We start from the raw sequence: 27854 nt of genomic DNA on the forward strand, positions 1-27854 counted from the left end.
CACTGGGCGCCGCGCGGGCATGGCGGCGGTGGCGGCGCGGGGGGCGCGGCAGGTGCTCCGGGCCTTGCGGCCCCTCCCGGCCCTGCGGCCCCTCGGGGCAGCGCCCCGGCCCGCAGGTGAGGGGGCTCGGGCGGCGGGAGGTCCGCGTGCCCCCCGGGGCCGAGGGACCGGCGGGTCCTGCTCGGCGCGGCCCGGCGGGCGCGCTGCTTCGCCCGCCCTCAGTGGCGCCCGGCCCCGCGGGCAGCGCTGCCGCTCTGGGCCGGCCCCGGCCGCGGGCATTCGGCACGGGCGGAGCGGGCGCTGGGAACGCGCAGCGCGCCTTCCTGCCGGGACCGGGTTCGGGTTCCTCCGGGATTGTGCAGGGAGTAGAGCACAGCGCGGGAGCTTCTTGTGTCGGGCAGACGGCACGTTCGGGGCCGCCATCGTGTCCGGGGTTGTGTCCTGGCCCAGGCAGGGTGGGGAGCGTATCCCAGCGCAGCTCTTGGCTCGCCCAGCATGTGCTGATCGTGTAGCCTGTGCCAATCCATGTCCTGGTTCGCACAATGTGTCCCAGTTTATTGCTGGCTCACACAGGGTGTGTGGGATGTCCAGGTTTATCTTCTGGCTCGTGCAGCCTGTGTAGCATGTTCGGAACATGTGCTTTGTTCATTTCACAGCTCATGCAGCATGTTCAGATCATGTAGCACATACCAGTGCCTGTCCTGGCTCACTCAGGCTGTGCAGCATGCCCGGGTTGCCCAGCTGGCTCACTCAGGCTGTGCAGCATGTCCAGGTTGCCCAGCTGGCTCACTCAGGCTGTGCAGCATGCCCAGCATGCCCAGCTGGCTCACTCGGGCTGTCCAGCTTGCCCAGCTGGCTCACTCAGGCTGTGCAGCATGCCCAGGTTGCCCAGCTGGCTCACTCAGGGTGTGCAGCACGCCCAGGTTGCCCAGCTGGCTCACTCAGGCTGTGCAGCATGCCCAGGTTGCCCAGCTGGCTCACTCAGGGTGTGCAGCACGCCCAGGTTGCCCAGCTGGCTCACTCAGGGTGTGCAGCATGCCCGGGTTGCCCAGCTGGCTCACTCAGGCTGTGCAGCATGTCCAGGTTGCCCAGCTGGCTCACTCAGGCTGTGCAGCATGTCCAGGTTGCCCAGCTGGCTCACTCAGGCTGTGCAGCATGTCCGGGTTGCCCAGCTGGCTCACTCAGGCTGTGCAGCACGCCCAGCTTGCCCAGCTGGCTCACTCAGGGTGTGCAGCATGCCCGGGTTGCCCAGCTGGCTCACTCAGGGTGTGCAGCTTGCAGGTGGGTCCCTGGGTAGGGGCAGAAGGCAGCAGGGCTCTGTTCTCCAGCCGTGTCAGGACCAGGGGGCTTTCCAGATGAGGCTGAAGGGTCTGCACTTCCCAAGGGTGCACTCGAGGGTTCAGCTCAGGCAGCTGCCAGGAGTGAGTGCTCAGAAAAGCCAAACTCAGGCCTTGATTATGGGCTGTGCTCTCTTACCAAGGCCACCATGTCCAGACTGCAGATGTGCCTGTGAGTTGTCATTAACCAGGGCACAGTGAGAAGCTTCCCGTGTGTCTCCTGCCAGCAGCCCATGCAGTGCTCTGTGTCTCCTCCTCTCTTGTCTGGTCCCTCGTCCACACATCTGCAGGTTGTCACCGTGGTCTGTGGTTTCCCTGCGGGCTACAAGGAGAAAATGACAGAGGAAATTGTGTGACAAACGGGGTCACTGTCGGGGTTGGGCTGTCAGATTTATTGTGCCACTGAGTGCCACTTGGGTGTTTCTGGGCAATCCAGCTCTTCCTGCACGGAAATCCCCAGTGGCTTGTTAAGCATCCGTGTCTGGGAGCTAAGCCACGGGCCTCTGGTGGGTTAGAGGTACTCCAGCAGAGCCAGGAGAATTCCTTAACCTGTCATTCAGGTCCTTCAGGGGGAAGTAGTGAGCAGAAGGTGTGTGTGGTGGGAATACAGAGGGAGGAGCAGGAGGCTGTGCTCTGTCAGGTGGGTACAGGGACTGCTGTGCCTTCCCTTCGGCGTGCAGAGCTGGCAGGGGTTGGTCCCACAACACTGAGGGCTGAAGCTGACACAGAGTTTTTTGGGAGATGTGTTGGTATGAGTGGGTCAGTTAGACAGTCTCTTGTCCCCACATTCACAACAGTGTGCCCAGGTGGCCAAGAAGGCCAATGGGATGCTGGCCTGGATCCAAACTAGCGTGGCCAGCAGGCTCAGGGCAGTGACCCTTCCCCTGGACTCTGCCTTGGGGAGGCCACACCTTGAGTGTTGTGTTCAGTTCTGGGCCCCTCAGTTGAGGCAAGAGATTGAGGGGCTGGAGCGGGGCCAGAGAAGAGCAACGAGGCTGGAGAAGGGACTGGAGCACAAGTGCTGTGGGGAGAGGCTGAGGGAGCTGGGGGTGTTTAGTCTGGAGAAGAGGAGGCTCAGAGGTGACCTCAGCACTGTCTGGAAGTGCCTGAAGGGAAGTTCTGGCCAGATGGGGGTTGGTCTCTTCTCCCAGGCACTCAGCAATAGGACAAGGGGGCACGATGGGCTCAAGCTCTGCCAGGGGAAATTGAAGTTGGAGATGAGAAACAAATTCTTTGCAGAGAGAGTGCTCAGGCATTGGAATGGGCTGCCCAGAGAGGGGGTGGATTCCCCATCCCTGCAGGTTTTTCAGCTGAGCTTGGCCGTGGCACTGAGTGCCATGATCTGGTAAAGGGACTGGAGTTGGACCAAGGGTTGGACTTGATGATCTCAGAGGTCTCTTCCAACCCAATCCATTCTATCATTCTGTGATCTGGTGCCCAGCCTGGGAGCCTTTTTGTCTGGTGAGATCTGAGCAGGGAGTGTTTGCTCTCTGCAGGAGCCTCCCTGTGCTCACCACTGCCCTGCACAGAGCTGTTATGGTAATTTCTGCTGACCCAAATTCTCCTCTTTTGTTTTGAGCCACCAACTGCTTTGTGCTGGATTTCCCACCCTGAATCTCTAACTGGCACTGGGCTTGGCTCACTTCAGCCCTTTTCCAGGAAGAGGCCATGTTTCCAGGGAGGCTGGTTGGGTTTGGGAATCACTGAGGCATCCTGGTGTCTGGATTGAAAGGAGCCCATGGGATGAGGGTCCTTGTCTGTGCTTTATGTTCCCCGTGTGCACAGTGGCTGTGTGGCCATAGGCACAGGATCACTTGGCATCACAGAGAACTGGAAGTTGGGCAGTAATGTGGGTTTCTCCATGTCTCTGGGCCAAGAGCCATTCCTTCTTTACCTCCTGGTCCTAGGAATGTGTTCCTTCAGCTCCTTCTGAGTGCCACATAACGTGTTAGCTCAGCCGGTACCTTCTCAGTAGCTCCTGTGTGCTGATAACTGTGGATTTATACCCAGAACAGCTGTGAGCTTTTCCTGTTCCTTGCTCCAGGCAAGGACTTGCTGAGAGGCAAATGGTCTGAAGATGCAGCTTGTGTTTAATGAGCTGTGTCTCCCCTGCCATGGGACAGGCTGTTAATTAAGGATGATAAGGCTGTACATTACACAAATCCAAACTTAACTTCCAGACTGATGGGTGGTGATCTATCACTGTGCTTTAGAGATAGGGAGGCAAAACCCAGGAATATGTGAAAAACTATACATGGGTAGAAATAAAATATAAATAGCTGTATTTCTTGAGTCCAGCTGGTGTTCATGAGCTGCTGTGGTGGCTTTGGGGCCTTGCTGCCTGGACATCTGATCATAGAAGTGGCCTTGAGCTGCTGCTCATCTCTGTCCTTTTGGGATCCTGAGTCAGGGAGGGAGCAAAATTCCCTCTTTTCTTTCTGCTGGGTGGGAAATGTATGTGTGAATCTGCACAACTCTGGGATCCTACAGCACCCAGCATAACATGGGCATGAAAAAAGTAATCCCTGGGTAAACAGATATATTAAATACACATAAATATGTGATATAAATAGCTAATATACATAAATGTATAAACTCTGGGCTGCAGGCCCTTCCTCTCTGGAGTTCCCCACTGTGGTCACCCAGGCTGTTTCCCTTGTTGCTGTCCCAGAGGGTCCCAGCAAAGGCAGCTGAATGGAGGTTCCAGAAGGTGTCCTGTGATAAAGCAGCAGAGCTGTGTGTGACGCAGAGAGTGCAGGGATGTGTGTGGGAGTGTTCAGATGCATTAAGGACTATTTGTGGGCTCTTTTCTATAAGGGCAGAATGGCTGGGGAGTCATTCAAGCTTCTGGCCGCAGAGTGGATCTTGATTCAAAGCTTTCTGTGAGGAGGAGGAGGAGGAGGAGAAGGAAGAGTGAGGACTGACAACCTCCTCAATCTGCTCTTGGGGATGAGGCAGGAGCCAGGAGTGCTGTTAAAGTTCAAGGGTTTGTGTTTTCCTCATCTGGAGCGAATGAGAGCCCAGCATGATGGTCTGGAGCAGCAGGACCTGTTCTCAGTGCCCACAGTGGCTGTAGGAGGTTTGCAGAGTGCTCGTGAAGGGAGGCTGAGGCTTCCCAAGGTGAGCTTGAGGTTAACACGGGGTGCTGGTGAAGGATGCCAAGTTGATTTGAGGGCTGTGGCAAGGTGGAGGAAGGTTCAGGAGGGAGCCAAGCTCTCCCAGCTGGCCTGGAGGGCAGGGGCTGGCCAAAGAAGCTGTTTCCAGAGGGGTCACAGATGCACTTTGGGAGTTTCACTGTACCAGTGGGTTTTGGTTCAGTGTTTTTCAGTGTTTTTGTACCCAGTCATCTAAAGAAAGAACACCTTGAAGATGGAGGGTGTAGGGTTTGCCTCCTTCCCTTGCTGGATGAAGCAGCCTGCAGGCACAGTGAGCCATAAGGAAAGCCTGAGGTTGTCACTCCTTCCAGCCACTTCTGCTGCTTGTCCAGGTTCTCCCTGCTCTGCCCAGGCTGTCCTGGACCCTCCTCTGCTTCCCAGAACAGCTCTGTGTGTGTGTTCATGGCAGGGCTGGAGGAGGCCAGGTCACCATGTCCCCCAGGGCACCTGCACAGTCAGATCCAAACCCTCCAGGATCCTGCTCTGGCACAGGCCATTCTCCCAACAGTGCAGAAATCACACCAAGGAAAGGGCTTTGGGCAGAGCTCTGTAGTGCTGCAAATGGTCTTTTTGTGGCCAGGTTTGGCTTTGATTCATCCCCTAACAAAAAGAAGACTGTTGGGTTCACCTGGACACAGTGGAAGGAGAATTGGGAATCCCTGACCTTAACAGGGCTTGTGTCATTCCCCACTGGTCTCATTTTCCCCACTGATTTTGCTGACTGGTGGCTTTGCTGCTGCATGTGCTGCTCACCCTGGAGCCAGCTTTGTTGGGAGATGTAATCCCTGTGCTTGGACAGTCAAGGGCCAAATACTTGCTGCCGATTTACAGTGTCACAGTCAGTGATGTGGGAGTTGTCTTCAGCTTGGCCAGGTAACAGCAATGAAAGCTGCAGACTGCCTCTTCCTACCCATTCAGTTCATTGGGAAAGCTGCTAATTGTCATCTTCTGGGTAGAATTTTGATTCAGAAGAGCCAGTTCTTACTGGTGAAGGCAATGCCAAAGGGGAATAGTGGTTTTGGATTGTGAGGGACCATCAGTGTTGCTTGCATGGTGTAACTCCCATGGGATTGCTTAGGTGGGAGCTTTAAGCTGTGCTCCTGTGCTGGACTTGTGCTGTGTACTGAAATATCCTCACTTGTGTCTTCAGCCAAAGGAGCAGCATGTCTGCAAAGACAAGATCTGCACTGCTGGAGCCTCCGGTACAACGTCGGTGCCGCCAGCGTTCCTGCAGCGCGGGGCTACAGCACCCAGCCTGCAGAGAGCAAGGAGGAGGAGCCCCTGCACACCATCATCAGCAACACGGAGAACGTGAAAGGTGGGCACAGACACAGGCCCTGTGGGGACACTGCTGGGGTGTGCCTGGGACAGGGGGCGGGTGCAGGTGAGCCCTCCTCAGCAGTGCTGCTGCCCCTGGAGGAGGTTGGTCATCACGTCCTTTGAGTCCCACCTCCCAGGACTGGGATGTGGAGGTCAGAATGGCCTTACTGAGAAACAAGGCCATCAAGGCTGCATCCATGGGCTTAGCCAGGCCGTTGGTGGTCCTGTGTATGTGTGGAGGCTCCATGGGCACTAGAACTGACTAAAAAGATTTCTATTTTTGTCCCAGAAGCAGGCTTTGTCTGCCCAGGTCATTGTTGTGGATCCCAGAGGTGTAATAAGAATCCTGGCAGCAGCCCTTTAGTTAGAATGAATTGCTTTGCAAATGTCCAGGGAGAGCTGCTCTAAAGCAAAGTCACATGAGTTATGCCAGCACAGAAATAACATCTTAACTCGGTGCCTCTGTGGTTTTTCTGGAAGGTACTTTTGAGACTGCAAACTGTGAAGTCCCCAGTGGGGCTGATGTGCTGCCCCTGCTCCATCCCTGGGGAATGCAGGTTCAACAGTGAGGCACAGCAGAGGTGACGTGGGACCTGTGGCTTTGCTTATGCTGCCTCGGTGTTCTCTAATGCCTCTTGCAGGAAGAATGCCATGGTCCTTCAGCTAAGATTTCTGTAGTGTTACTGTCTCCAAGGAGATTTCTCTTCCTGGGCACAGCTGCAGAGGTGGCTGTGGGGATGTGCTCCTTGAGGTGCAGAAGCCAAGTGTCTGTTGGCAAAGCTGCCTCCTCGGGGGGTGTGAACAGCACCTTTGTTGTCACCTTCTTGGAGGCCACAGCTGCCAGTGTCCCATCCTGCTCCAGGCATTCCCTCCTGGGAAGCTGGAGCACTTGGCAAGACTGCAGATTTGCTCTCCTTCCCGAGAGGACCCTGGTGAAGTGCCCTAAAGGTGTGTCTGTGATTCTCACAGAATCATGGATTGGTTTGGGTTGGAAGGGACCTTAAAGCTCATCTCACTCCACCCTCTGCCATGGGCAGGGACACCTCCCAACAGCCCAGGGTGCTCCAAGCCCTGTCCAACCTGGCCTTGGACACTTCCAGGGATGGGGCAGCCACAGCTTCTCTGGGCACCTGTGCCAGGGCCTGCCCACCCTCACAGGGAGGAATTTCTTCCCAATATCCCATCCAACCCTGCCCTCTGACAGTGGGAAGCCATTCCCCTTGTCCTGTCACTCTATCTCTTGCCCAAAGTCCCTCTCCAGCTCTCCTGGAGCCCCTTTAGGCCCTGGAAGGGGCTCTGAGGTCTCCCTGAGCCTTCTCTTCTCCAGACTGAACACCCCCAACTCTAACCTTTTATTCCAGGTGCAGCCTCCAAACATGAGTTTCAGGCCGAAACAAAGAAACTGCTGGACATTGTTGCCCGTTCCCTGTACTCAGAGAAGGAGGTAGGACCCAGCTCTAGGGAAGATGTTCTGTTGGCAAAGCTGTCTCTGTCAGAGGGTACATCCCACACAGTTGAACTGGGAGAGTAACTGCTCAGTTCTTAGCAAGTCCTGTACTGTTCACCTCAGGCTTTCTTGAATAATGTTTGCTTAAGACACCTTGAAAATGTGTTTTAAAACAATCTGTAGGTGCAGCCAGGTGACTCTGTGAGCCTCAGAGCCTCTGCACTGTCCCGCTGAGTTCAGACAAACAGTTCTCCTGGCAGATAGTGGGGAAACACAGTCTGGGGAGCTAGGAATTACTTTGGCAGCTGCTGGGTCTCTGGGGGTGCCATGCAGGGGACAGGGCCAGGATACAGGACCATTCTGCAGGGCCAGGCTCAGGCTCAGGCTGCAGGGTCAGGATACAGGGCCAGGCTGCAGGGTCAGGCTGCAGTGCCAGCTGCAGTGCCAGGCTGTGGGGACAGGCTGTGTCTCGTGTTCAGGTGTTCATCCGGGAGCTGATCTCCAACGGCAGCGACGCGCTGGAGAAGCTGCGCCATCGGCTCATGGCAGAAGGGAAGGCCTTGCCAGAGATGGAGATCCACCTGCAGACAGACAGTGGAAAGGGAACCATCACTATCCAGGTATGTCCCTTTGGTAACAGGGGAACGTTACTCCCTGCTGCTCCCAGCCCTGGCCTTTGTCCCATGTGGAAGCTGAGCAGCAGCACAGTTCCATGGATCCCCAGGCCTGACTGAAGTGCTCTGTCCTCAGCTGGGCTCTGGTTCATGAGGCTGTAACCTGAGGATTTGATAAAAAAACATCAATTTATCTGCTCCTCACTTGTCCCCATAGGAAAATTTACTGCTCCTTCTTTCCCTGTTGGGAACTACCAGTAGCTTTTCTCCCAGTACCCTGTCTGGTGCCCTCCCCAGGCTGTGTGTGTGTGTGTTTCTCACTAGTGGGTAAATTGTGATTCTGGTTTCATTGTGATGTTTGGGGAGGATTACCCACACCTCCTGAAGTCCAAGGTGCTCCTTGGGAGCTTGCAGATCCTCACCTGGGTCATGAGGAGGTGCAGGGTGGTGAGATGAACCTCCCCCTGCTGAGTGTCTCTATCTCCACCTGCACAAGGACAGGCCCAGCCCAGCTGATGCTGAGGCCCTGCCCTAAGGTGCAGATGGGACTGTAGATTTGGGCAGTACCACAGCACTGCCCTGTGCCCAGGTTGGTGGTGGTTCCCTCCTGGTGACACGATGCTGCTTCAGGGGGGAACAGAGTAAATGTGCTCACCTGTGGGCTCAGCGTGGGCAGGAAAGTGTGGCAGAGCCTTCTCTCCCTACTTTGACTGCTCTTGCTTGTGGTTCTTGTCCAGGGTGGATGGCTGGGCCTCAGCTCTGCTGTTCTCTTGGCAAAGTTCCTGCTGCAAAGGAGGCAGACTGGTCATGTTGTCAGTGGAGCTGTGTCAGGTGCAAGTGCAGCGGTGCATGTTCTCAGGAGAGGGGGGATGAGGAGACAGCAGTGAGTGAGAGCTGACTGAAGCAGGGCCAGGGGAGATGTGGCACAGACAAAGCACAGGGGCTGGTACTTCTCACGTGGGACAAAGTGGGCTGTTAGAGGCTGCCTAGTGGTTTTATATTCCTGTTTCTCTGCAGAACAAGCACTGTGGTTGCCATGGGGAAGTTAATGCCTGCCAGTGGGCAACACAATCATCAACCAGAGCTGCTCAAACTATAGTGCAGGAGCTTTGCTATTCCCATCACACCTGACTGTTGCAGTTTTCTGACTCCGGTTGTTTAATGATCCCTCACTTAGCCCCAGGCAGGGTGCCATTCCTGCCTTGCTCTCTTCTTTTCCCTTTGAGACCACAGTGGACATGAAGCCTTGGACTCCATGAGACAGCTCATGCCCTGTCCCTGTTGAAGCTGTCCCCTTCTTTGGTAGTTTGGTTGGAGGCCTCTTTGCCCACCTTAAAAGGTGCCTCTGATGCCATCCCAGTTGGATGTGTCAGGGATTGGGCTTTTTATAACCCCCTGCCTGACTGCCTGTGCCTCTCTAATGCCATTAAATGAGTCTTAACTAGGAGGCTTTTAGCTGCACAGCCCTGTGCTGTGAGGAGCAGTGAGAACAGCACTGCTCCAATCTCTTTAACAGCTTTGCCTTCTCCGGAGCGCCCAAAGCTCCTTACCTCCAGTCAGGGGGTTATTTATAACCTCTTGAAGAAGCAAACTGCTTACAATGATTGCTGTGAACAAGCCTCATTCAGAACATTTCCCTACCTTTCAGGAATGCAAAGGTGCAGGAAAACTTGCTGCAATGATTGAGGCAGAAGTGGATCTGTCCCTTAGCAGCTCTGTGTTTTCTGTACTCACCAGGACCCACGTAAACAGAGACAGCAGGTCCCTCATACGTGACCTGTAGCAATGATCACTCCTTTTGTTTTTCCTAGAAAGGTCCCACTGTCTCTCTCTGACCCCTGGGTCTTTTCAGATCTTCACAGTGCTCCTGGCCTCTGGATGTGCTGAATCTCTCCCCTCCCCTTCCAGCCCCTGTAGCATCAATGTGTGTCTCACAGTGGAGATGAGGCAGGCCTGCAGTGTGTGATGGCCATTAGAGGCACGTTCCAGGGTGGATTATGTAGCTCCAGTAAAGGATTACATTTATCTCTGTTCAGTGGCTGCTCACTTCTCTGCCAGGACTGAATTCCAGTCATAAGCACAGCAAGACTCAGAATTTTGATGCGACATCCTCATTCAGGGATATCCCATCTAAGCACTGCAGTGCTCTCTGTGCTAAACACAATGTGTTCACCAGATTCCACCACCCTTGTTCCTTCACCAAAGCCCTGTAGTTTTAGCAAATTCCGCTGTTTCTTCCATCCCTTTCCAAACTGCCTAATGTTTCTAGGACAGCTCCATCTGTAGCAGCCACAGCCTGCAAGGTCAGAGCTCTTAAGAAAATCTATTTGAAAATGTGAGGGGTGTGTTTTCAGTGAGGACAGCTCTGCAGAGCTCTGCAGTTCTGCATGCTGAGGCTTCATAGACGTGTTTTTGGACCCTTTGGGGTGGGAACAGAGAGCCCCTCACGGATCCCAGAGCCCTGTGAGCACAGGGCTCACCCTCAGCACCTGCACGAGATGACAGGGAGGTGACAGATAGGTGCTTGGCTGTGCTGTAGTGGTGGTGGAGCTGCTCAGTTCCCCTCTGCTGCTGCAGCTGGTGGTGATGTGTGAGCTCAGGGCTGCAGCCCTGCTCCATGCTGGGGCTTAATTTAGGGCTAGGACTGCTTAGAGGAAATGGTTTGAAATGTTTACAGAGCTGCTGGGGGAGGGAGTGTGAGTGCTGCTTTAACACGGGAAAGCAGCGTAGTGGCTGCCAAAGCTTGGGCTGCTCTGCTCCCTTTGTTGGGCTTTCATCTTGCTGTGCAGTCATCCAAAATGGGTGTCTGTGAAGCCACAAAATAACCAGTTTGCTGTGTTGGGGAGGAGTTAAAATCACTGCAAAATCCACTCCTTCCTGCAGCAGCTCCCTGTATTGCTGAGCAGATCTCTCCTGCCTTACCAGTTACAAACAGCCCGTAACAAGGACTGGGCTGTCCTGGCACTCCAGTAGGGACTGGGAGGTTTGGGCCGTAAGGATTGGGATGTTTGGGCTGTGGCAGTTCAGTGCAGCTGCACCTCCATGTCCAGCAGAGCTTGTGGCAGGTGGGGAGCAGGTCCCCCTTCCCTGTGTCAGCCCTGCAGCATCCATGGGCCACTGGAGCCTGGGGGAGCAGGAGCTGGACAGGTGGATTTGGAGGGGTGAATGTGGCTGTGCTTTGGCAAGCCTTGGAATTAAGCTTACAGAAACGTGCCACATGGCAGGGATGGGTTACAGCTTCCAGTGGTTGCATCATCTTTAACAAATAAGCCAGGGAACCAGAAATATAAACACGTCTCAAATAACCTGCGGCCTCGGAAGGAAGTGCAGAACCTTCTGTGTCTCTTCATGCCAGAATAAAAGCACGTCACATGTAAAAATGGGAAATTCAGAGTGGATGAAAGGAGGTACTTTTCTGGACAGCAGGTATTAAGACCTCCACCTGGATGGGTGGAGACTGAGACTGGTATGGGAAAGGCAGACTGGGCTCCCTGCCTGGGGCAGATTCTGTGTTCTAGGTCAAGATTCCTTGTGTCCATGTGCATCAGTTTTACTGTGGCTTTTCTTCTGCTGGTTGCTGCTGCTGCAGATGCCATGTTGGTCCTCAACCAGAACATTGCTCTAGTGCAGCTGTTGTCTTGCTCTTGGGAATTCTAAGTCTCTTCAATCAAGGTATTTAAGTAATGGGGGGCACAGACAATCAGACATTTGGGGATTTTGTTATCTTATCAAATGGTGAAAGCAGCATGTCCTTGTTTTATAATGTAGTTAGTGTTCTTCTGATGTCCCATTGAGGTTTTACACTGGAATAAACATTTGTTTTGCAGCAAAGAGAAATGAAAGGCACTGTAGCTCAGCCAGGTACCGCTGACTGGGAGTGCTCTTTCAGATGCAGCCATGGCAGAGGCAGCAGTTCCTGGTTAGTCACTGGGTTGTTGGGTGAAACTTTAAATTGGACTCAGGTAATGAGCAAAGCTGTTAGATGGCCCCAGTTCTTGTGTACCAGCTTAACTAATGGTTACCCAGCATGGTCTCTGCAAACATCCAGCACCCACAGCACAGGGAGAGGACAAAGGGCAGAGGAGGCACGAAGGTCCTGTGCAGTTCAGCTGCAGGTTTGGTACCTGGGAGGTCTCCACACACAAAAATATGCCAAAAGCCCCATTCAGCTCATGTCTTTGGGGTTAATGTTCCTGAGTTTAGTTCAGCACCTGGGCCCACAAGCCCTTTATGTTCCCTCAGCAGACAGGGTGAAGGTTTGCAGCCTGTTGTGTTGTCTTGCAGGGGAGATGGTTTGGGGGAACTCTTTACTCTGCACCCTAAGAAGTCCCAGAAGGAAAATTCAGTCAGGTGAGGAGATGGAGTAACAGCAGGACTTCTGTAATTCCTTTTCAGCTTATGAAGGGGCAGTGCACTGAACTCTGCATCTTAGTTTCTCCAAGCTGGGGACAAGCATTTGGCACTTGGAACTCTGAGCATATCCCTCATGTCTGGTGTTTTGTGAAGCCCCATGAACAATTCACTTTGTGCTGTTATGAATAGCTCTGCTGTGGCTGCTGTCAGCCTGATAAAAGTTTTCTTGCAGGCTTGAAGCTGTCTGCAGGGCAGGAAAAGTTGTGTTGATGGCGGAGCAGTGGCTGGCTGGTGGTGGATAGAAGGTGTTCTGCAGGTGATGCCCTGGTGGTTCCTACCCCAGAGGCTGAGCAGTGGCCGGTGAAGTGCCTTGAAAAGGGCAGCTCCTTCCCTGGATTTTCTGGAGCTGGAACTGCCAGTGCCTGCACTGGCTCAGCCTGTGGTGGGCATGGTCAGTTGATTCCCACCCCTGGAGAGCCTGCTCTGCAGAGCCAGCTCCCATCTCTCCATGGCTGCTCCTCCATTCTCCATTCCTCAGGCAGCATCATAGAATCATAGAATGGATGGGGTTGGAAGAGACCTCTGAGATCATCAAGTCCAACCCTTGGTCCAACTCCAGTCCCTTTACCAGATCATGGCACTCAGTGCCACGGCCAAGCTCAGTTGAAAAACCTCCAGGGATGGGGAATCCACCCCCTCTCTGGGCAGCCCATTCCAATGCCTGAGCACTCTCTCTGCAAAGAATTTCTTTCTGATCTCCACCTTCAATTTCCCCTGGCAGAGCTTGAGCCCATCGTGCCCCCTTGTCCTATTGCTGAGTGCCTGGGAGAAGAGACCAACCCCCACCTGGCCAGAACTTCCCTTCAGGCAGTTCCAGACAGTGCTGAGGTCACCTCTGAGCCTCCTCTTCTCCAGGCTGAACACCCCCAGCTCCCTCAGCCTCTCCCCACAGCACTTGTGCTCCAGTCCCTTCTCCAGCCTTGTTGCCCTTCTCTGGTCTCGCTCCAGCCCCTCAATCTCTTGCCTGAACTGAGGGGCCCAGAACTGAACATGTGGTGCAGGGACCCAAAGGGCAGCTTCAGGAAATCTGGACACGGCAAAGGCAGGTTGAATCTTGATGTCCTCTTCACCTGCCCAGGTGTTCTCCTGCAGCAGGGAATGCCTGCTGGGCCAGGATCTTCCCTTCCTGCTCTCCCTGCAGTGCCCCAGCTCTGCCTGGTTTGGTCGTGCTCTCTCTGTTCGTTGTAGCGCACCCTCACCAAACGGGTCTCCAGGAACTGTCATTAAGCATTTTGCAGTAAGCTTGGCAGAGCATTCAGGATCCAATAGCCAAATAAATTAATGGGGAAGGGATGTATTTTTTTAAAATGCTGGAATTTGGGAATGACATGCTGTGCTATAAATAGGAGTGGATCAGAGGAGTTGAAGAGTTCTGTTCAGGGTCTGGCATGAACAAAAACTGAACCAGATGCTGCAAACTGCTCTTTCTGGCTTTTTCTTTCCTGGGGGAAGGGACCATGTCAGATTCCTGAGATTTTGCCATACACTGTTTGTTTTTCCTGGCTTTTCATCTCTCACTGTTGAGATCTTACTGGGCACCAGCCCTCCTCTCAGCCAAGAGGACTGACTGGCCTTAATGTGATTAATCAAGGGAAAGGTGTTGCTGTGCTGTGACTTGTGGGGATGCAGGACAATGTCTTACCCACATGGCACCTCCCAGGCTGAACAGTTCAATCCTTCAGTGGAGTTAAGCACTACATTAAGAAACACATATGGACATCAATGCACCTTGCTAGAAATCAGCCCAGTAAACGTGTGGCAGAGCTGTGCTGGGCCAGAAGCCCCTCTGGTCCCTCAGCTGTGCTCCAGCTGGCTTTGCTGACCCTGCACACCGAATGCCAGCCCTGCTTCTGGCACTGGGAATGTGTCAGCCTGTTCCAGATGTGCCAGCTGCTCAGCTGGGGCCACTGAGCTCACAGGTACTTGGGTAGAGCTAAGCTCTTCATGGGAGTGAGAATCACCTGTCGCTTGGCTAATCTTCACCCTGCTTCCACCTCAGGGAGGGGCTTAGAGAATCTCTAACAGTGGGGTTTTTCTGTCAGGTAGAGAAGCTGCTGGGATTTGGAAGGAGGGACAGCAGCCAGTTCTCAGAAGTGGCATCCAGGAGAGCCTGCCCTTTGCTCCTGTGGAAAAACTGTGTGAAGCAACTCTGAAAATACATTAAACAATAGAATAGGAAAGATTTTTGCTGGGATCCCGTGTGAGAGAGTGTCTGTTTCTTAGCTGGATTTTGCTGTTACCTGTGCTGGCTTGGGGTCATGCAATTTGAAGCTGCAGCCAGGTCTGAGCAGGACTTGCTGCAGCCTTTTCTGGGTGGTGCTGCTGCAGGCTCTGCTGCCTGAAATGTGTGAGCCAGCAGCAGGGAGATGTTTATCTGCATGCAGCCATGCAGATCTGGGATAAACTGAGGATGCCAGGGAGCCATGTGCCTCCAAAGGCTGGACAGAGCACCATGAAGTGTGGCCAGTGCTCTGTACTTCAGCTGGGGTCAGCTTGTTCCCATGGGAATGCAACATCCAGCTCTCTGGCACTGGGTATTGACAGCTTCAAACACTGTGGAGCATGGAATGAGAGGGAAAGACAGAGAGATGGAGATCAGAGCATGTGGTGCTGGTAGACAAGGGTTTGCCTCACCTGAGAGTTCAGGGATTCCCTGCTCTGCCACTGATTCCTGGTGTGAGGGCAAGGGTTGCACATCTGCCAAGTGGAAATAAGCTGCTTCTCGGCTCCTGTTTGAAGCGGTTCAGGAACAGGAGGTGTCTGTGTGCACGGCCCCAGCACAGCGAGGCCACGGCTGGGTGGCACCTCCCTCCTGTGCTGCCATGCTGTGTTTTTTAGAGGGGTGGAGAATCCAGCCTGTCCTGGCATGGCTTTGCCTTTCTGTGCGAGGTAACAGGAGTCTGAGCTTTCTGGTAGTTGTAGGCACAGGGCAGCTGTGGCTGCCCCCAGAGCTCTGTGCCCTTTGGGTCTGTGTTCCTGACCATGTGCAGGTGGGGTCATGCTGCTCAGAGGGAAAGGAGAGAGTGGGAATCAGAGGCAGAAGTTGCTGGGATGCTGTTTGCTAAAGCAGTGCTTTCCTACTGGTATTTCAGCTGCAACTGGTGTTTCTTTTCAGGACACAGGTATTGGGATGACCCAGGAGGAGCTGGTTTCTAACCTCGGTACCATTGCTCGATCAGGCTCAAAGGTAACACCCTTCTCCCTCCCTTAGGAAAGTCGTCTCCAATTACAGCCACTGTTCTTCTCCCAGGAATTTCTCTTTCCATTTTGCCCCTTGGCCCCCAGCCCAGCTGTGAAATTACACCCCTCTTGGAAGGTGAAACCCATTTGTGGAGTCTTCTGTCCCTTCCTGGTCCCTGCTGGGTACCGTGGGAGGCCCAGGGTGCCCACACAGGGCTAATGGGCCCTGTGTATAACACTGCTGCACCTGCCTGCCCTCACCCCCAAGCTCCTGCCTGCCCGAGCCATTGTTACTGCTCACACTCCTCAGCATTCACCCCGTGGCCAGGGGAGCAGCAGCTGTGTCCCCACAGCAAGTTGTATATATGTACCTGACTTCTGTTTCCATCTCTGGAGTCACCATTTTAAGGTTTCCTGCTCCTGCTTGATCAAGCCCTCACTTGTTTTTCTGTACTGCCAGTGTTGCTCTAAGCAATGCTCTCCTTTTCCAGAGGTGAAGTCCCTTTGGAGAAACTCTCTTCCTTGGGCATCCTCCTGAGAGCACTGCTGCAGAAGTGTGGGGTGAGGGTGCTGGAATGCCAGGCTGCAGTGCTTGAGGAGCCTGGCTGGGAGATGGATTGCAGCCTCCCAGCGATACCTGAAGTCACTGAGTGTTGGTTGTGTCTTTGTTCCTCCAGGCTTTCCTGGATGCTCTGCAGAGCCAAGCTGAAGCCAGCAGTAAAATCATTGGCCAGTTTGGAGTGGGTTTCTACTCAGCCTTCATGGTGGCTGATAAAGTGGAGGTGTTCTCACAGTCTGCAGAGCCAGGCAGCCCAGGCTACCACTGGTCTTCTGATGGGTAAGGCTGGGGAGTGGAATGGCAGCGTGGGGGGCTGTGTCCAGACCATGCACAGACTGAACACTGTGCAAAGACACGGCTTATGGGGTCTTTCAGGACCTGGCTGACTGGTTTGGGTCCTGCTCAGGTTATGCACAGCATGTCCCAGGGTGGAAACCACAAGGACACACTTGCTGTGTCAGAGCAGGTGTGTTGTGGACTAACCAAGTGCCTGCCCCTGCTGTTCCATCCCTGCTGGCAGACAGTCAGCTTAGGGGGGCCCCAGACTGCAGGGACAAACTGAACCTCTTGGGACTTGTCCTCTCCTGGGGTTTGGCCTGAGGGCACCCACAGTGAGCAGAGCTGTGCAGTGCTGGGTCTGCTGGAACGTCTCTTCTGGAGGGCAGCTCTGTGGGCTCATCCTCTGCTTTCTGCATGAAGTTGCAAACATCTGTCATGGCAATGCTGTGGGCTGCTGGACTGTGTTGAAACTGGAGCTTCTGCAGGTGGCAAGCTCAGCATCCCCTTAAAATCTCCTCAGAATGAAGAATTAAATAAGTTATTTAAATTCTTTGGAAAACATCTGTTAATGAAGACATCAGACTGTCTTGGGTTTTCAGTAGCTGGTGCCTTTGCACAGCAGTGTGTCCCAGTCTGGCTCTGCAGGGAAAACAGCCACATGTAAACAGTCACATGTTTGGAGGGTTTCTCAGAGCCACAGGGAGCATTCAGGCATTCCAGATTTTCTGCCTTTTCCTTTTGGCACCGAAGTGCTCTTAGTTTAATAAACCATTTTTCTGTCTTATCATGGATGTATCTGAGGCACAAGCTGACACAGAGTTTGTTTCTAATCCTAGTTCAGGAATGTTTGAGATTGCAGAAGCATCTGGGGTCAGAACTGGGACTAAGATTATTATACATCTCAAAGAAGACTGCAAGGAGTTTGCAAACGAAGACCGAGTGAAGGGTGAGTGGAGGAGGGTTTGGTGTTACCCCCTGAGTCTCTGTGGAGTGGCAAGTGATTTTACAGCATTTTTCCTGTCCTGCAACTCTGTTCACCTGCTGTTACTGAGGGAATTCTTACTGTGTTGTTTTCACAAAGGTGACTCTTCTATGTCTTCTTTCCTTTCCAGAGGTGGTGACAAAATACAGCAACTTCATCAGCTTCCCCCTGTACCTCAATGGGAGGAGAATTAACACGCTGCAGGTGAGCAGGAGGCCACAGGCAGGTCACTCATGGAGATGAACCACTTCAGTCCTCTGGTGGGGACAGGGAACACCATAAAGCTGCTGCTGTCCCTGGAAATCAGGGGAGGATAGTCCAGCATATCACAGACCTTGTAGGGCTCAGTTAAATAGAACAAAAGGAGACAATCCAGCAGAAGTTGTGCCTGGAACTGCTTGTTACACTTATTGTGGAGTATTCTTGCAGATTAGCAAGATCTGGATCTTCCCTTAACCTGAACTGTTATTTCAGTGCTTTTAATGCTTATTTTAACTGTTGAAACCAGGTGACATGTTAGTGCTGTAGGGATTGCCTGTGTCACTGGTGAGCTCTCCTCTCCCTGCAGTTTTCCTGTCCCTCAGCATGAGACAGCCAGTGCCAAGGAATGGTTGGGCTTCTTTAGCAGCTCAGCTCACAACCAGATTTACATTCCCATCTCCTGGCTGGGCACTGTTTGATGCTGGCATTTTCTGACCACTTAGATGATATTGCAGCCAGATCCATTTTAGTCAGATGTTCTTGGCCCAATTGCAGCCATCGCCTGGGAGAAATTAATTACCTTTAAAGCAAAAATTGATGAATCGTTTTCCTCCAGCATCTCCTTTTCTGATTGTTTAAAGCTTCCTCCCCTAAGACAGCAGGCAGAGAACAAGTGTGTGGCTTTTTTGTTTCCTGGAATCTGGCACTGACTGCACAGACTTTCAAGACTGTACTTAAACATTTTATCATGTTAATTTATCTAAGATTCTGTAATTGCTGTTATTAGTGACTGATTATTTATTTGGATTCCTGCATAATAGTGTTTTTCTTCCAAAGGCTTTCTGGCTGTGCCCCTTAAATTACAAAACCAGAAATAGCTTTAGACAGCTGTTTGCTCTCTACCTGACAATCAATAGAACAGGCTCCCTGGAGAAGAGCAGTAGTAGAGCAAGGGGTGAAATGCCCTTAATAGAGTCGTGGACTTTTATCTCCTCATCAGAAAGTCTGTTTTCCCTTGAGATACAGCAACAGCTTTATTCTCATTATGCTCCCATTTCATGCCTTTTCTTTATCCAGGATCTTGGCTTTGTGTTTTTTCACACGTCAGTGTCAGTTCACTGAAAACAGAGCCACAGTTCCCTGATGGGGATTCTCCCAGATGAGCTCCTGAATGCTTGCCATGTATTTCACAGCATGGAGCTGGAGGCTTTTCCAGTCTAACTGGGATAACTGTAGCTCAAGTGAACCTCTGGGAACGCAGCACTTTACCCAACACAGCTGCTGGAAAGCACCTCAGTTCCCCCCGAGTCCCTAATCCTACCTGTGATCCTGCAAACCCTCCAGGACACTTGTGTGTGCTGGAAATGTTCTGAAGCCATCTGTGGAACAGGCTCTGAGGCAGAGGAATCCTTAAGGAGTGTGGCAGCATGGCAAGGCTGCCAGGGCCCTGAATCCCTTGGACTCTGCTAGGTGGAGGGTGGGCTGGATGTTTGTGTTGCCCCCAGAAATTGCTCCTGTCGCTCTTTAGGGCTTGAGTGGCAAAGAGTGGCAGTGAGTCATGTGGAATTCACCCCACTGGAAACATGAGGGTCTCAGTTGAGTCCCACATCTGCTTAGGTACTGAAAACTGAAATGTGATGTGAGCACAGACTGAGTGCTCCAGGAAGTACTGGAGGGGTTAGAGCAGCAGCAGGTGTGGGACAGCAGCGTGGCCATGGGACAGGGCCTGGTCTGGAGCCTGTGGCTTCAGTGCACGTGTTGATGTGTGAAATGGTGCTGGAGCACTTTGTGACCCTGAGCAGGGGTGGCCCAGTGCTTACACAGCATCTCCCAGTCTGCTCCAGAACAAATCAGCACAAAACAGCCAGTGCAGGAGTTGCTTCACAAGTTTTCAGCTGGGATAATGACCTCCATCAGAGAGGCAGGCTGAGTACAAGAGAATCACTTAAACTTTTGCTTTTCCTTTGCTGGCCAGGCCTTGAGATACTCGACCAGTACTGCCAGTCAGATGAGCTGTGGGCTCTGTCCAGGGTGCTCTGGGCCATGGGCAAGTATGAGGCAATGGAGATTAGCCAAATCCCTTTTGTTCTGGGCTACACAAAGCTGCCTTGTGTATGTCACAGGGCAAGAGTTACCTCTGAGAGGTGACCTGAGGCTGGCTGAGGGGCAGTAATTTTCAGTCAGTGATAACATGCCTGAACCACATTCCACTGCCCCTGGGTTATACAGAGGAGTCTGTTTGAAAGATCCTGTTTCCTTGCTCCATCATCCTGGAGGGAAAGTGCCACTCAGGAAGAGACCTGTGCTGTGAGGTCACAGGACTTGAGAGCTGATGGGAAGTTGTCTCCCTGCTCCTCCTCCACAGGCTCTCTGGATGCTGGACCCCAAGGACATTGGGGAGTGGCAGCACGAGGAGTTCTACCGCTTCATAGCACAGGCGTACGACAAGCCCCGCTACGTCCTGCACTACAAGACCGACGCTCCCCTCAACATCCGCAGCATCTTCTACGTGCCTGAGCAGGTGGGTGTCCTGCTGTCCAGAGAGCTGGGGGTGTTTAGCCTGAAGAAGAGGAGGCTCAGAGGTGACCTCAGCACTGTCTGGAACTGCCTGAAGGGAAGTTCTGGCCAGGTGGGGGTTGGTCTCTTCTCCCAGGCACTCAGCAATAGGACAAGGGGGCACGATGGGCTCAAGCTCTGCCAGGGGAAATTGAAGTTGGAGAGCAGAAAAAATTCTTTGCAGAGAGAGTGCTCAGGCATTGGAATGGGCTGCCCAGAGAGGGAGTGGATTCCCCATCCCTGGAGGTTTTTCAACTGAGCTTGGCCGTGGCACTGAGTGCCATGATCTGGTAAAGGGACTGGAGTTGGACCAAGGGTTGGACTTGATGATCTCGGAGGTCTTTTCTAACCCAGTCCATTCTATCATTCTCTGATCTGCCCAGCTGCTCTGGAAGGGAGGGTGGGAGGGCAGCACAGCTCCTTAGGGAGAGGAGGCAGCTCAGGCTGTGGAGGAGTGTCCTGTGTGGCATCTCTGCAGTGGGCTGGGTGCCACAAGGTAGTTGTGGGGATACTGAGCCACAGGGGCAGGGGGATGGCTCAGGTAGGTCCCTGGGGAAAAATCTGAGCTCTTGTTGGGTTCAGCACTGTATGGAAGACCACAGTGTGACCTGGTAGTGTGCAGCTGGGCACTCTGCACAGTGCTGGTGTTACCTCCTGTCTCTTGTTCCGGCAGAAACCATCCATGTTTGACATCAGCAGGGAAATGGGCTCCAGCGTTGCCCTCTACAGCCGCAAAATCCTCATCCAAACCAAAGCTGCAGACATCCTGCCTAAGTGGCTGCGTTTTCTTAGAGGTGTGTGCTGGGACTGGGAACAGTGGGCTGTAGACCATGGCTTTGTGAGGGGTGTATTCCTGAGCCTGAGGGTTGCTCTCTGTTCCAGGTGTTGTGGACAGTGAGGATATACCCCTGAACCTCAGCAGGGAGCTGCTGCAGGAGAGTGCCCTTATCAGGTAAGCAAAGGTAGATCCTGTTGGCTGCTGAGGCTCTTTCAGCTTCTTGCTGGCTCAGGAGGGGACATGGTGGGATGGCAACAGGGGCTTGGAGTGACCTGGCATGTAAACTGCCATCCGTGAGAATTTCTGTAGTCTGCAAAGTGAGGTTTTTCTCAGACAGCTGCCATTGTTGGCACTTGAAGGGTGTATAAGAGTAGGCTCTCACTTATTAACATTGGAGCTGTTATCTTGTTGGATTTGATGGCTAACTTTGTATTCTACAGCTGGTGAAGTGCCTCTGCCTTCACTGTAGTCAGGAAATTAACCCTGTCACTTCAGAGTGCATTTTGGGGCCTTCAGAAAAGGTTCCTCCAAGTGTAACCTTGAGTTCCGAGTCCCTGAGGATTAGAGCTCCAGCAGAACGTTTGGACACTGCTCTATCTGCAGCTTAAGAGCTGCTCCTGACAGAAGTACAAAGAATAAATGTAGAACCATAAGGGGAAAGAGATGGTGGACTCCCTACAACCCTGCACACAGAGAGAGATGTTCACCTAAAACCTCCTGTCTTGCTCTAGCAGCTCTCTTTAAAAAGGCTTGTTCCTGCTGCAGGAAGCTCCGCGATGTTTTGCAGAAGAGATTGATCAAGTTCTTCATTGACCAGAGCAAGAAGGACCCTGAGAAATATGCCAAGTTCTTTGAGGAGTATGGAGTATTCATGAGAGAGGGGATTGTGACAATAGCAGAGCAGGATGTCAAGGTACCAGGAGTCCTGAAGCACTGCAGATGATGGGAAAGGTTACTGGCTCCTGCCTTGAGCTGGGATGAGGGAGACTGCTACTTCTCCATGAAACTTGCATGCCTGTAACTTGTGTTCCTGGACCTACCATGACCTATGGATGCTCTAGTGCCCAAACTCCCTTTCTGACTGGGTGCTGCCTCCCAGTTATTTTGAGACCTTGCAGAGTCTCTGTACCCACACTGTAGTCAGCCCTTCCTGATGTAACATGAGCTACAACAGGCAACAAAATAGGGCTTTCCCCTCCTGTTGCCCTCTGCCTGCATTGCCATTTTTAGGAGAGTTTGACCTACATCCCACCTAGGCCACTTTTCTACCTCCTTAATATCTGGAGCAGGAAGGCAGGGATTCGGAACCCCATGAGCAGGGCTGCAAAGAGGCCCGTGTGCTCCAGCAGGAATTCCTGGGGCTGGGAGCAGTGGGGTGGAGGTGCAGGGCCCTGCAGTGAGCTGTGACGTTCCCTGCAGGAGGACATAGCCAAGCTGCTGCGCTACGAGTCGTCGGCGCTGCCCGCGGGGCAGCTCACCAGCCTGCCCGACTACGCGTCCCGCATGAAGGCCGGCAGCAGGAACATCTACTACCTGTGTGCCCCCAACCGCCACCTGGCCGAGCACTCCCCCTACTTCGAGGCCATGAAGAAGAAGGACATGGAGGTGGGTGAGCAGTGGTGCCATGGCCACACCCTCAGCTGCTGGAGCTCAGAGCTAAGCAGGGCAGCGAGGCTGGGGATGGAGCCCCGCCTTTGCATGGATTCCTCTGTCTGTGCTCAGACTGCGGGTGAGGCCAGGAGGGACCTGTCACACGCTTTAGCCACAACACAAAAAAGACATCAAGCTCTTAGAGAGTGTCCAAAGGAGGCCATGAGGATGGTGAAGGGTCTGGTGGGGAAGCCTTATGAGTAGTGGCTGAGGGCACTTGGTTTGTTCAGCCTGGCAAAGAGACTGAGGGCAGACCTTATTGGGGTCTTCAACATACTCACGAGGGGCAGCACCAATCTCTTCACTCTCTTGTGACCAGTGATAGGATCCAAGGAAACAACAGCATGAAGCTGAGTCAGGGGAGGCGTCGGCTGGATATCAGAAGGAGGTTTTTCACCCACAGGGTGGTTGGGCACTGAACAGGCTCCCCAGGGCAGTGGGCACAGCACCAAACCTATCTGAGTTTAAGAAGCATTTGGACAATGCTTTCAGGCACACTAGTGGGATTCTGGGGGTATCCTGCACAGGGCCAGGAGTTGGACTTGATGGTCCTGGTGGGTCCTTTCCAACTCAGCATATTCTGTGAGTTAGTACTTGTGCAAACATCTAGTTCTGCCTTCTGTTTCATACCTTTGCTGAACCCCAGAGCAGGAGCCCAGGAGCTGCTGTGCAGGGCTGTAAGGGTGTTTCAGGTGTCCTCTGTGGGCACATGGCCCTCTCAAGACTGGAGTCAGTGCTGGTTCTGACAGTAGGACTTGTTCAGGTGCAGACCTGCCAGACATGTTAACATATCCCTTTGAGGGTTTGCTTTCACTGGGGCCCTGAGTGATAAGCACCGTGGGGTTGAACCTGCAAATTTACCATGTGATGTTCTTGCTGTTCAGTGCAGAGTTGCCTTGGGAAGGAGGGAATGCTGTTACCTCCAAACTATGTGTTGCTGTCCCTGTTCTGGCACAGGTGCTGTTCTGCTATGAGCAGTTTGACGAGCTGACACTCTTGCACCTCCGTGAGTTCGACAAGAAGAAGCTGATCTCTGTGGAGACAGACATTGTTGTAGATCACTACAAGGAAGAGAAGTTCGAGGAGAGCCGCCCAGGTACCGTGAGGCTTCCCTGGCCTGTCCTGCTGCCACCCTGTGGCAGCCAGTGAGGGGACACCTCCTGCTCCTGTAGCTCCTCCTTTGCACCTTGTCGTTCCTGTGCTCTGAGGTGACCTGGAGTTCTTGCAGAACCCTTTCATCCCACGTGATCAAAGTTTAAGCAAATTTAAACGGATGGACTGTCATGTGTGGAGGTGCCATGATTTGATTTTAACCCCACACGTACAGCTGGTGCTCTGACAGAGGCAGGCAGGCTCTGGCAGGGCATGAACCTGCCCCCTCCGGGGATGGTGTGGTCTGGGATGAGGGTGTGTAGGTGTGTGCTGAGTGGTGCTGGTTTCCCATTCCCACAGAAGGACTGATAAATGCAAGTGTGAAAGGGGCCTGAGCTCAGGAGCTGCCCATTGCACAGTACAGATGCACACTCATGTGTGCCCTCTTTCCCTGCCAGCTGGAGAACGCCTGACAGAGAAGGAGGCTGAGGATCTGATGGCCTGGATGAAGAATGCCTTGGGCTCTCGAGTCACTGGAGTTAAGGTGGGTATTCTGTGTCTGGCTAACTGAGTATGGGAGATCCATGAAGGTAATGATCGAGGCAAAAAAGGTTGCTTGGGGTTCTGCTGCCACAGATTTCTCTTTGGACCCTGAGGCAAGTCATTCTCCATGCCTCCTGTCTGTACACGGTATGGATGAGGGCATTTGTCATTTGGATGGTCAGTGTGGCAGCAGCAGAACCATATCCTAGTGCATAATGAGCAAAGCCCATGTTCCTAGTTGATGCTTATGTTACCAGAACAGGCTTTTGTGGTGACTTTCTTGCCTGTGGACTAGAAAGGTGTATTGGCAGGGAATACTTTGGGTGCAGCTGCAACCCACTCTCTGTGGGCCAGTGGGGCCATTTGGGCCCCCAGGTTTCCTGCTGGTTTAGGCAGCACCTGTGGGATGGGGATGCATCACATGGAGGCTGGTTGTGTGCTGAGGAGCCTCCAGGTGCTCAGACCTGCCCCTCTGTAGCACTGTGTGCTCTGCTGCAGCCCTGACAGTGTGTGCCCCGCAGGTGACGCCCCGGCTGGACACGCACCCTGCCATGATCACCGTGCTGGAGATGGGCGCTGCCCGCCACTTCCTGCGCATGCAGCAGCTGGCCAAGACCCAGGAGGAGCGAGCCCAGCTCCTGCAGCCCACCCTGGAGATCAACACAGGGTAAGGGGGCACAGCACCAGCACTAGGCCTAGGGCACTGCAGCCCCTCTGGGGTGGGGGCAGTGTAAGGCTCCCGGTTAGCAGAGCCCTCCTCATTAGGTGCACCCTGTGCTGCAGCGAGGCTGTGTGCCACCATCAGTGTGACCCATCCATATACACAGTGTATATGGGGACCAGGGGGGTTATAGGAACAGGTGGGAGAGAAGAAAGAAGCCCCAAGAACAGGAAGTTGCTTTCTGTGACCCACCTTGGCTTAGCTGCTCATTCTGGAAATTTCTCATTGTGTCCAAAATCACTGAGTCTCAGTGCTGGTCTCTCTCTTACAGGCACACTCTGATTAAGAAGCTCAACGAGCTGAAGGACAGTCAGCCTGATCTGGCCCAGCTGTTGCTTGATCAGGTGAGAACCAGACCTTCTCCAGAAGCAGCACCATCCTCCTGTGCTCTTCCAGGCTGCAGACCATGCATGGCAGGGAATGGGATGGACCATTTCAGTGGGCAAGAATTGCATCTTTCTGTGGGTATTTCCAGGACTTGTGGCCAGTATGTTTTCCTGTCAGGTGGCCTAGAAGACACACTTGGTTTGAGAATGCAAATGCTGGAGAGTGATATTCCTTTCCTCCCTCTTGCAGGTCACTCTTGCTGCTTATTTAGTGCTTTCTTCTCCTTTTCAGATTTATGAGAATGCCATGATTGCAGCAGGACTGAATGAGGATCCCAGGCCAATGGTGAGCCGGCTGAACGAGCTCCTCACCAAAATCCTGGAGAAGAACTGAGCCCCAAGAACTGAAGGATGAACTCTGTGCTGATCTCTCCTGCCTCAAGTGCAGTCACTCTCTCAGCAGCTGCTTGCAGGCAGTGCCATCATGGGATTCACAGGGCAGAGGGCAGGGACAGTGCCAGGGACATCCAGCCCTCCCTGCCCAGGAAGGAGCCGCCTGTAATTATCAATCATACATCATCAGCCTGTTCAAAGTACAGTGTTCTTAGTGGGAACAAAATCAAGAGGTTGCTGCTTAAACACTGTGCCCAAATTTCTGACACAAGCCTGAAGAGTCTCTTTTCATATTGTTTCTAAAAATGGCCTTTCCCAAAACAGATGTTGGCAGCAAGATTCCCAGTTAGGTCTGTCAATACACCCCCCATCCACCTCATTTCTGTGCACCATTGTGCTCCAAATAAGCACTAGCAAAAGTAATTAATTAATTAAGGAACCTCCAGCTCTGACCAAGCAGGAGTTTGCTGGCATGGAGACAGATTGCTGCCTTGGCAGGCACGGCTGCTGGTGGTGGAACATGTCAGTGCAATCCCAGGGCAGAAAAGATCACCGAGCTGCTGGATAACCAAGTTCATGCTGGTCTTATGGAAAAAGGGAAGTCCCTGGGAAACAGGCTTCCAGCATCTGGCTGTCTGGAGAGTCTCCAGGGGTTGTGCCTCTTTGGGATAAACTGCACCCCTAGCTGATCTGTATTTATGATAAATAAACACTTACACTGTTGGTCTTTGTGTCCTCCAGCTGGTGATTTATTGGTTCTTCTCTCTTCAGATGCTGTTTGATTCTTCAGGGCATCAAGCACTGGGCAGTGCTGTGAAGGCTGTGAAAAGAACAGCAGGTAGTAGCAGGGAAAGCAGGACAATCTGCAGCTATGAACCCTGTTAGCCTTGTCTTTGGAAATGGAATTTACCCCTTGGAATCCTTTCTGAGGAGCAGTGGCTGCTCAGACAGAAATGCCGTGCTGGATTCCCTCTGTGTGTCTGGTTTACACCATGCAAACTGGTTTCTAAGAATCCTTTCTCGTGCTCAGTGGGGCTCTGAGCAGCCCTGACATTTGTTTGGCTTATCTTTAAATTGCCAGATTAAGATGCTGGCGCTGGGTTTGGTTAACTGCTTGGATGCTGTGCTGGGCAGGACAACCTCCAGCTCTTTAAGCTACAGGAAGCCTGGCTGTGCACAGAGGAGTTAAAAGAGGTCCTGCTGCACGGGGGACCATTTGAGAAATTTTATAACATCATCCAAAATTTCATTTTTACTCAGATTCAGAAAACGTGACAGTTTAGAGGGTGTTGAGAAGAACAAGGAGCCACCTCCTACATCCCTGCTCATGTATTGTCAGGAGTAGCGTGTCCAGCAGGACCAGGGCAGGGATTGTCCCCAGTGCTGGCACTGCTGAGGCCACATCTTCAATCCTGGAGTCAGCTCTGGGCCCCTCACAACAAGAAAAACATTGAGGGCCTGGAACGTGTCCAGAGAAGGGAACGGAAATGGGGAAGAGTCTGGAGCAAAAGTCTGATGAGCAGCTGGGGGGGCTCAGCCTGAAGAAAAGGAGGTTCAGGGGGGACCTTCTGGCTCTCTGCAATCCCTGACAGGAGGGGGGAGCTGGCAGGGATCAGGCTCTGCTCCAGGGAACAGGGACAGGACAAGAAGAAAGGGCCTCAAGTTGTGCCAGGGGACGTTTAGTTTGGATATTGAGAAAATTTCTTCAAGAAAAGGGTGGTCAGGCACTGGCACAGCTGCCCAGGGCAGTGGTGGAGTCACCATTCCTCAAGGGATTCAAAAGACATGTGGATGTGGCACTTGGGGACATGGTTTAGTGGTGGCCTTGGCAGTGCTGAGGGAACAGTTGGACTCGAGGATTTTAGAGGGCTTTTCCAAACCAAACAATTCTGTGATTCTAACACAGACCAAAGGAATTTAAACCTTTGGTGATTCCTATTTCAAGCAACACAGCAGGTGAGTGTGGTGTCCTGCAAGCTGCTCACCTGATAAAGTGCCCAAAAATAGCAGCTGTTGCTGCAATGCCTGAGCTGAAGCTGGATGCTGGAGCTGCAGTGAGAAGCAGAGCATGCTTGGTGAGAGAGGGCCATAAACTGCCACATCTTTAACCTGCCTATCCTGGGAATCCTCCAGGGATCCCAGCAGCCCTCTAATTTTTTGCCATGAGATATTTGTGATTAAAAAAATAAGATCTCGTTACTGAAGTGCACACCTACCCTGTGCCCCTGTGCCCATCAGAGGGGTGGTGATGGTCCTGGGATGCAGGAGGGAGCAGCAGCAGCAGCAGGATCAGGAGGGTGCTTTGATC

The 27854-nt window shown here is 52.9% G+C and overlaps 1 protein-coding gene across 1 annotated transcript; it reads left to right on the forward strand.

Annotated features, from left to right (window-relative positions):
- Positions 1–26273, forward strand: TRAP1 (TNF receptor associated protein 1). The gene is made up of 18 exons (XM_071571309.1): positions 1–116; positions 5643–5810; positions 7174–7256; positions 7739–7879; positions 15402–15473; positions 16144–16304; positions 17141–17250; positions 17417–17490; positions 19853–20008; positions 20717–20837; positions 20926–20995; positions 21587–21734; positions 22241–22426; positions 23429–23567; positions 24022–24107; positions 24628–24773; positions 25099–25171; positions 25446–26273. The coding sequence occupies exons 1-18, from the start codon at positions 20–22 to the stop codon at positions 25545–25547; spliced, it is 2133 nt and encodes a 710-aa protein (XP_071427410.1). The 5' UTR covers positions 1–19; the 3' UTR covers positions 25548–26273.
- The last annotated feature ends 1581 nt before the right edge of the window (positions 26274–27854 follow it).

Source organism: Pithys albifrons, chromosome 16, assembly GCF_047495875.1.
Source record: "Pithys albifrons albifrons isolate INPA30051 chromosome 16, PitAlb_v1, whole genome shotgun sequence".
Lineage (NCBI taxonomy): Eukaryota > Metazoa > Chordata > Aves > Passeriformes > Thamnophilidae > Pithys > Pithys albifrons.